The sequence below is a fragment of the Montipora foliosa genome, chromosome 2 (genome assembly GCF_036669935.1).
Source record: "Montipora foliosa isolate CH-2021 chromosome 2, ASM3666993v2, whole genome shotgun sequence".
NCBI lineage: Eukaryota > Metazoa > Cnidaria > Anthozoa > Scleractinia > Acroporidae > Montipora > Montipora foliosa.
Window position 1 is genome coordinate 40,431,997 of NC_090870.1, and position 10,000 is coordinate 40,441,996.

The 10,000-nt window shown below is 44.3% G+C and overlaps 2 protein-coding genes across 2 annotated transcripts; both read left to right on the plus strand.

Annotated features, from left to right (window-relative positions):
• The first annotated feature begins 583 nt into the window (after positions 1-583).
• On the plus strand, positions 584-2,385 carry LOC137991679 (uncharacterized). Its single transcript, XM_068836722.1, has 2 exons — positions 584-1,301; positions 1,367-2,385. The coding sequence occupies exons 1-2, from the start codon at positions 584-586 to the stop codon at positions 2,383-2,385; spliced, it is 1,737 nt and encodes a 578-aa protein (XP_068692823.1).
• Positions 2,386-3,679: 1,294 nt separating this feature from the next.
• On the plus strand, positions 3,680-4,468 carry LOC137991681 (uncharacterized). Its single transcript, XM_068836723.1, has one exon. It carries the CDS (start codon positions 3,680-3,682, stop codon positions 4,466-4,468), a length of 789 nt encoding a protein of 262 aa, XP_068692824.1.
• Positions 4,469-10,000: the final 5,532 nt, after the last annotated feature.

A 10,000-nucleotide genomic window follows, 5' to 3' on the forward strand; every position in this document is an offset into this window, starting at 1 on the left:
CGACAAGTTGCCGTGAGCCTGACGCTACAGTAAAACATTGCAACGCTACGCAAAGCCTGCCATTGATAATTGAACACTGTGGAGCTAACAATAGAAACAAATATGAGTGTTGTATCCGCATCGGAAGGCCTTTCTCATATCAATGAAAACCTCGCTGAGGGAGTGCCGACCGCGAGATCAGAGATAGGATTAAAGGGTTCCTTTCCCGCTCGCCGAAAACAAAAATTTACTGAGACCAAATCGGAAAGGGAAAACTCATACCAATGGTTTGACGTCAGAGACCGTGAATTTACAGAGCATAGAATGAGAATTTGCGAACGTATTCAGTCTCTTCAGAGAGCATCGTACGCCGAATCCAGATCAAGTGCTGTGAAATCTAGTCGATCTATCACATCAAAGTCTTCCTCTCGTAAGTCCTTCCTACGTTCCGTTTCCTTAGCAAGAGCCGACGCCGCTGTGAAAGCCACGAAAGCAAAAATAGAAATGGAATTTCTTGAAAGGGAGACCGAACTTGAGCGCATGCGATTAGAAAAGCAGTATGCTCTGGCCAAAGCAGAAGAGGACGCACTTAGAGGGATTTTAGATGAAGAATCCAAACCAGTCGTTCAGATTAAAAGGGAAACCACACGAGATGAAAGGTTCAAGTCGTCACCCGACGAGACAACAGTTTCAGAAACCGTCAAAGGCGAAACGAGTCGCAAAAGCCCTCCCTCCGAAAGCGTCGCCGGAAGCCCTTCCTACACAAACAAGCACTCAGAATTGTGAACAATTTCCAAACACGAATCTGGCCTTAAACCAACTAATCAGTCTTCAAGCTCGACAAACTGAATTGAGTTCGCTGTTGATTAACCAGCAAAAAACCTTTCATCTTCCCGTCAAAGAGCCGCCAACATTTTGCGGTGATTCTTTTGAATACCCCGCCTTTGTGACAGCATTTGACAGTATCATTGCAGCAAACGTTTCCACTGAAAAAGACAAGCTATTCTTTCTCGAAAAGTACACGAGCGGGAAAGCAAACGAAGCGATCAAAGGTTTCTTAGCAACCAACTCTGACACTGCATATACCGAGGCACGAAAGTTACTCGACCAGCGTTTTGGAAACCCTGTGGTAGTCTCAGAAGATTACAAGAAAAGGCTTAGAAATTGGCGGCAAATCAACGAAGGCGATAGCAAGGGATTGCGAGAGTTTTCCGATTTCCTAATCCGATGTGAAGAGGCCATCAAATCCATGAAGTCAATGTCTGAGCTAGATTCCACGCAGATTCTACAGTCCATTTCTGCTAAGCTCCCATCGTACTCAGGTGTTAATGGTGTAGATTCGCACACGAAGTACAAGTAAAGGATAAAAAACTCGTTGGTTTTAAAGACTTTACGAACTTTGTCAAACAAGAAGCAGAGCTTGCTAACGACCCTATATTTTCACCCGACGTGTTGAAAAGGGAGCGAAAGAAGAACGGCCCTCCCATAGAAAACAACCGGCTCTCAAAAACCAAGCCTCAAGGTGGGCCTGATCCCAGCCAGTCATTCGCTACGTCCGCCAATCTTGCAAAGGAAAGCGAACAGAAACTGCAACCGCCCACAAGAGCACATCTACCACTCTGCCCCATCTGTGAGGATAAACACTTCATAGCGAAGTGTGCCACTTTCAATAAAGCCACAGCAGACGAAAGGTTTGAAATGTTAAAGAAGTTGCACCTGTGTTTCAGCTGTTTCAAAAGCAATCACGTATCATCAGAGTGCAGGTCCAGGTCGACCTGCGATAAATGCAGCAAGCAACAGCACACCCTACTGCATGGAACCACACCAAAGCAATCAAGTACTGGACCGCCACGAGGTCCCCCAGAACAGCCACAGCCACCCTCCACCGATAAGTCCGCACACTCAAACGCTACTAGCACTGTTAACAGCTCTGCTACCACGTGCCGGATTGTGCCAGTCGTCCTGTACCACAAAGACAACCCTAGCAACGAAGTCAAAACGTATGTGCTTTTGGACGATGCGAGTGACACAACGTTTATAACGAACAAATTAAAGAGCGAGATCGGCATTGAAGGAGTTAGTACAAGCCTCAACTTATGCACCATGCATGGTCGTGAAGTTGTCCCAGTATCTCGAGTTGACGGATTGGTCGTTGAGCGCCCCAACAGGCACGCTAAAGTTGATCTACCAAAAGCATACGCCAGAGATTCAATTCCATCCAGGAAAGATCAGATCCCCACTCCAGAGATAGCAGGCAAGTGGCCTCATCTGAGGAAAATTAAAGAAAAGATCTCGCCTCTCAACGAGAGCCTTAATGTTGGCATGCTTATTGGTTCTAATTGCCCTAAGGCAATCAAGCCGAGAGAAATTGTGGCTGGAAGAAGCGAAGACACCTATGCAGTATGAACTCTCCTTGGATGATGTATAGTTGGACTGGTCAATCCCCCTGATACCCAAACGGATGCAGACAGCGTAGTCACCTGCAACAGGATCGTAGCTAAAGAGATCACACGTGATACTGCTGATAAAGGAATAAACTTCATGCTAAACGAGCCGACGAAGGAACTCATCAACGCCACTGCAATAATGAAGATGTTTGAGCAGGATTTCGCAGAGCACAAAGGCACGCCTGCCAAGAGTCTCTCAATGGATGACCGAAAATTCCTAAAAATAGTCAAAGATGGTATTCACCGAACTGACGATGGTCACTACGAACTCCCTCTTCCACTCAGAGACAAAGCCATAAGCCTCCCAGACAACAAAGTAGCGCTTCGATGGCTGAACCAGTTAAAGAAACAATTTGCGAGCGACGAGCAATATCAAGAAGGTAATGTTAAGTTCATGAACGAAGTGATCAAGGCTATGCCGAAGTAGTACCAGCCGAAAACGCGACCAACGGAGCCAAGAAAAACATATCGTACAGACCTCATCATGGATTGTATCATCCGAAGAAGAAGAAGTTTAGAGCCGTTTTCGATTGCGCCGCAACTTACCAGAATCAGTCTCTGAACAAAAACCTGTTACAAGGACCAGACCTGACGAACAACCTGGTGGGAGTGCTGACAAGATTTCGTCAGGAGCCAGGATCTGCATCAAGTACGTGAAAAGGTTGAAAAATTGAGTAAACAAGGGCAAAGAGGAAACTTGTGAAGTTAGTGTCAACGATTTAGAGGCTGCTGGAGCTCTCATTATTCGTTCGTTTCAAGCAAGTGCATTCCGAGAAGAGATTGACACATTGAAACAAAACAAGCAAATCGAAGCTGAAGAAAATAAAGAAACCCTTAAGTTCCATAGTGCTATTTACAAGCTGGACCAGTTCATTGACAACGAGGGCGCCCTATGAGTAGGCGGTCGATTAAAGAATGCAGAAATGCATCCTCCCCAGGGGTAGCCACGTATCATCTCTCATTGTCAGAACCTTCCATGAGCATGTTGGCCATCAAGGGAAAGGAATCACTCTTAACGAAGTATGCGCCAATGGCTACTAGATCATCAAAGGTATATCTGCAGTAAACAGCACGATCGGGTCATGTTTCAAGTGTTGCAAACTGTGCGCCCCAGTGGTCGAACAGAAAATGTCCGATCTACCAGAGGACCGCCTTGAATGCCTTTTACATACTGCGTGGTCGACTACTTCGGGCCGTTCACAATTAAAGAAAACAGAAAGGAGATTAAGTGCTACGGCGTCTTCTTCACCTGCATGGCTTCAAGAGTAATACACTTGGAAACTGCAACCTCGTTAGAAACGGATTCCTTCCTGAACGCATTAAGGTGTTTCCTCAGCCGCAGAGGACCCGTACGTCAAATACACCGCGACCAAGGAGCGAATTTCGTAGGAGCTCGGAGAGAGCTTAAAGAAGCTCTTGCAGAAATGGACCACAACTGCGTTAAAGTGGAGCTCCAAAGATTGCATTGCGATTGGATCGACTTTAAGATGAACGTGCCGGCAGCTAGCCACATGGGCGGAGTTTGGGAGAGACAAATTAGAACTGTCCGCTCCGTCCTGTTCTCTCTCCTGGCAAGTAATGGAAGCCAGCTCGACGACGAGTCTTTACGGACATTGATCTGTGAAGTAGAATCGATAGTCAACAGTCGACCTCTAACCGTCAACCAGCTAGCTGATCCGGACTCGCCAGCACCACTCACCCCTAACCACCTGTTAACCATGAAGTCCAAGGTACTGCTAGCACCTCCTGGAACCTTCGGGCCAGCCAACATATACGCACGCAAGCGTTGGAGACGTGTACAACACTTGGCCAATGAATTCTGGTTGCGTTGGCAGAAGGAGTTCCTCTTCAGCTTGCAAGAGCGTCAGACGTGGTCACGACCTCGCAGGAACCTGACCATCAACGATGTTGTCCTCATGAAGGATAACAACACAGCTCGTAGCATGTGGCAGCTCGCCCATGTCTTCGCAATGTACCCAAAGCGGAGATGGACAAGTGCGCAAGGTGCAGGTGGCTCTTGCGGACAGCTGCCTGGACAGTAAAGGCAAGAGAACTGGTGAAATGCGCTACCTGGAAAGACCCGTTCAGAAACTGGTGCTCCTGGCATCAGCATGCGAGTAGAGACTGGGAAAGTCCTGGCCAAGGAGCCTACCACTGAGGACGAACTGTGAGCGCTGACTCACGATTATACACAGTGACGTCATGAACACCGAACATTCTTAGTTTCAGCTATATAAGCAGTGATTAGTGAAATGTAAATATTTCAGGGGAGCCATGTGGGAGGCGCGGTGGCCTCATGGTTAGTGCGCTCGACTCCGGATCGAGTGGTCCGGGTTCGGGGCCTGGCAGGGGACATTGTGTTGTGTTCTTGGGCAAGACACTTTACTCTCACGGTGCCTCTCTCCACCCAGGTGTATAAATGGGTACCGGCGTAATGCTGGGGGTAACCCTGCGATGGACTAGCATCCCATCCAGGGGGGAGTACAAATACTCCTAGTCGCTTCATGCTACAGAAACCGGAGATAAGCGCCGGCCTGATGAGCCTTCTGGATCGTAAGCGGAGACTTTACCTTTTACCATGTAAAGGACCCCAGAACGAGACTCGTCTATTTCCGTAGTGATTACAAATGATTCTTTCTGATTTGCTTACTTTAATTACTTAGTGTTACGTCATTAGCCACCCGTGGAAATATTTAGTACAAATAGCGGCATCTTGCCACTAGCATTTAGTCCTCGTTAGTTTTTACCTTGATTGGAGTGCCTTCAATACCCTTGGCCCTTGAGTTCAAGCGGGAACCGATGTGTATGTGCAATTACTTTAATACCTTTGTTTTTTAAGCACTTGTCTCGGACAATAGTTTTTCTAGTGCAAATACTATGTGGTTCCCTCCACGTGTGGAATTCAAGTCAAGCACGTGACACCGCCCCAGCCTTTGTTTCTTTGAGCATTAAATTCAAAATATATTTAGTTCCCTTTTGTGTTTGTAGACATTTCCAGTATTTTGGTTTCATTCTCCTGCTTTATGCTTCACTCATCATAGCACTTCCGCAAGCAGTGCTAAAATGTAACCACACTTTCGTAGTTTTTTGAATAGTAGTTTGTCTTCGCTGTTATCTATGTTTTTTTTCATATGCTATTCGACTTAGTACGAGTACCCTGATTTGCTTAGTCTCAATTTCTGTCTATTTTGCTTGTTTATTCGTAGTTTAGCTGCTTGTTAGCTTGTCCTCGTTAAACTATGATTGAAATGTGTATTCATCTTACACTTTCGTGATCATTTGTTATCTTGGTAATCCGCAAATATTTAGTAATTAGTTTGTATAATTTCGCATTGTCTTTCAGTTTACATTCGATTATCGTCAATTAAATCACCAACAATCAGTGTCAACCTGTGATTCCCCACTTTACTCGACTAGTAAAGCATTCCCGCTCCCTAGGTTCATCAGGACAAGTTGTTTAGTTCGTGACCTTTGGCTCTTCAACAGTCGCCGTGAGCCGCTACAACTTTATTCAGTGGAAGAATTATTCTTCAACTGAAAACACATGGGAACCGCCCGAACACTTGCCAGAAGACCTCATTGCCGCCTTCGAGAGGAGATCAGTTGATGCTTATCGACGATTGCAGAGAAAGACTTGCTCTTCTATTTGAGAAGGGTCTGAAAGCGATCCTGGCCTGCAAGGAGACCATTGTCATGCAGCACGATGTGATGCGAGCGCTTTTTGCTGGTTTGCCGTCAGACCTTTGCACAACTCGTTACCTCACAGATGAAGATGAAATGAGAGCAGCGGGGCTTGGACCATATCTTAAGAGATGCTTAACAGTAACAGTCGGTGGTTGTCGCGTGGACACTCCTGTCAGCATCAAGTTATTTCTAGGCAAGTCCCTTGCCTTTCTTGACGGATAATGGCGCAAACGGCATCCCGTCCAGTGGAGAAAGTTCAAGTAAAATTCACAAAGAGTTGGTTCACTGGAAATATGTAGTGAACTCGAAGCGGCGATTTTAAAAACGGCTTCTTTAGAAGTCACCAAATATAACAAAAGTTCATAACCAATGCAAACTGAGATAAGCGACATTTACAAAGCCCATTGCTAAATGCGAAACATTTTCAAGCCCCTTTCGATATGAAATGACTGTTTATTTCCATTTTACAAAATTTCTTATTCGAGTCCTTTATATGATAACTTGTCTACACTTTCCCCAACTTCCCTAACATGTGTTTTCAGTTTTTTTCTGTCACTGCAAGTCTGTAAAACAATGCAAAGGTCGTTCTGTAAGAACTACTGAGAGCTTGCTCTTAACCAAGGTGATCATTTTGATTTCCGGTGACATTCTTTGCGTCACTTGACAAATTTTCTTTTTGATCACTTTGATTTTAAAGACTATACTTGAAATCTTCTCAGGCCAAAATCAGTGGAGCTTGTAATGCGCTGATTTGCGTGCTATTGTTGTGGGAGGTGGAGTTTTGCATATTATTATTACTTGTGGGAGTTTCAAAATCAGTCAACCATTCTCCCGAACAGCCTCTGAGAGGCAAATTTGCACAGGGTTGACGAGTGCGTTCAGAAAACCGCATTTTGATGGCACTTGTAGGTATCATAAACCACAGAAATTTGTAGGAGCTTTCCTGACACACAGTACTAACTTTTCCATAAGCTGGCTGTAAACTAAACTGATCAGCTCGTCGGAATATTCCGCTTAAAGAACAGCTTCCATACCACAGAGCTCCCAAAATAGTCGATTTTCAAAGCAAATTTGATAATACTTGTAGAGACCTTAAAAAACAAATTTTTGTTCAGAATCATTTACTGATCCCTCCTCTACAAACTCCATACGCCGGTACTTGGCCAGGGGAATTAATATGTCCGTGAAACAGAAAAATGACACGCTGGTGGCTGCTTGTTGGCCGTATTCTTTGTTATCATGCGCACTTTCCTCTAATCAATTTCAAATTTTAGCGACGGCGCGTGTAAAAAGTACCCTGATCTGTCGCACCATTCTGGGTGATGTTAAGTTATTTGTTCTTTTAATATAAAGGACATGTGGATCAAGACTGCATTGTTACTACAGGTAAACCGTTTTTTGAAAACTAAATTTATGTTAGTTCCTCAAGGATTCATTGCAGTGACAGTCCGAAAACTTTAAAACTATCATCTTTAACAAAAAGCACAGGAGAAGCAACTTAGAGCATCAGCCTAGTTTTCATGTTAACTCATTCAATCGACCAAGCATTAATCTTTGATCATTAAATAAAGAGCAAAATACCTGTAAAAGATGGAGTGAACGTTTTAGATAGCCAAATGTTAAAAGGTTTGTGATAAGAGAGACAGAGAATCAAATTGTATTCATGTTTATCAAAAGACAAGGATTTTTCATTTGTTCAAGGGTCTCTTTAGGATTTTTCTTGTCACGTGACGTCTCTTTATGGTACAATTAAACCCATGAAGCAAATCTTTTGTACTGACTGGGTATTTAGACTGCAAATGTTGATAAGGTGTAAGAAAAGGAGCAAACAAATGTCATGCACTTTGCAGCCTCGTCTTCCACGCTAACAAAATAGAGATGTAGCAAAACCCTCCTTTATCTCGGATCGTATACCACCTTTCGACTTTACGACATAGCGAGCCTTACTCAGGTGGTATTGGTCTAATAAAATCCAATGTCAAACCTTTTCTAACTCGTGGGTTGAACGAAACCCTGATTTTCCAGTCTCTGCTACTGGACTAAGTAGTTTAAATGCCTTTTTAAAGAAATGAGCAGTTTTTAGGAAGCTTTTAAAAGTCGTGGAAACATGTGGGGTTATAGTCAGGAACCCCATATAAAAGGGAAAGGAGTGCTGGTCGGGAATTTTGAAAAGAACCCCAGGTTCCAGGATCCTGTTATGTAAGCATAGCTCAAGACCCTAAAAGGTACTGCGAAAGCTTCTGCTGTAGACCTTTTGGTGCTGAACACCCTGAGAGGTACCAAACCCGCATTTTTAAACCCTGAAAAGTACAACGAGTACCCCTGTCCTTTTTGTATGGGAGTCTCCCACCAAGGAGTGTTGCCCTTATAGAAATAAAGTGTCTGAATGTTTTGTGAAGAGGGGTGGGGTCTAATGGTGACAGGGGGCCTGTTGAAAAAGGAGAAGCCTTTAAACAGACACTCATTAGAAAGGAGATGGTGTTAACTAAATAGCGCGTCAACAAATTCTTTTACTTTACCATAATGCATTGGTAAACACCAGATCCACGCTTCAAATAGTTTCCTGAATATATCGTGCTGGATTCGGAACCCACTTTGCCTCAAGCCCCCTTCAAACAGGCGTTGACCCACGCTTGGTGTCACATCAAGAATTTCCCTCACGTATTTATCAAGGTCATCGTTGAAGACATCACTGAAATCCTCTCCCACACCAACTGGCAAGCCAAATTCATGTCTTTCACGGTGCAAAGTTATTTTGGAGATTCAATGAATTCTTCTGATATCAGACCAACGAAAACAGTCATCATTGTGCAGAGTTTGCAGCTGTTCCTCTATTAGCGGAGCTCCAGAGCTAGTTAAGGAAATGGGGTAACCCATCCCTGCGAAAAATTTTGGTTTTATAGCCATGACGTAATCAACCATTTGTACGTGCGCCACACGCCACACGCTAAGCGCCCAGAGATAGAAAAAAAGATGGAAAGCCCACAGAATGTTTCTGAGCTAAGAAGATTTCTCCGAATGATAAATCATCAACAGAAGTTTATCAAAAATCTCTCGGATAAAATAAGTCCTCTTTAAGATCTCCAGTTGAGCAAATATGAATGGCACTGGGGCCCAGCCCAAGAAGCCACCTTTCGACGCATGAAAAACAAGATGAGCCAAGCACCAGTTCTTGCTCACTACTGTCCAGAAAAGGATACCATAGTCTCTGCCCACGCCTCATCATATGGATTAGGCGCAGCGCTGTTACAACTTCAAGACGATGGCTCCACAAGGGCTACACCTTGTGTTTCAAGATCTTTGACTTCCACAGAACAAAGATATGCCCAGATAGAAAAGGAAGTGCTGGCACCTACATGGGCATGTGAAAAGTTTGCAGATTACATCCTCGGAAAAGAGTAAAAAATCCAAACAGACCACAAGCGCTAATACCACTGTTGGCGTCAAAATGTCTTCCCAAGACCTGCCTCCCAGGATTCAAAGATTCCGGATACGACTCATGCGCTATACATACCGTCCGTGGAAAAGACCTCACTACTGCAGATACCCTATCAAGAGCTCCACTTCACCGAAGTCTCACGAAAGAAGAGACTAAACTCAACGAAGAACTGAACCTGTATGTGTCACATGTTATTGAGAGCCTGCCTGCCACTGAACGCTGTCTGAAGGACGTTCGTTCTCATCAAGACGAAGACGAAATTTGCTTAAAGCTAAAATAATTCTGTGGTGAGGGTTGGCCAGAGAAACATAAAATGAATGATGCGCTCGAACACTACTGGCAATGCAAGGAAGAAATTACCTCGTAAAACAAGGGGGAAATTTCAATAGCTTGTTTATAGCACCTAAACGTTATTTAAGCTTTGGAGCGGATCTTGTTTGAAGTTTGTCCT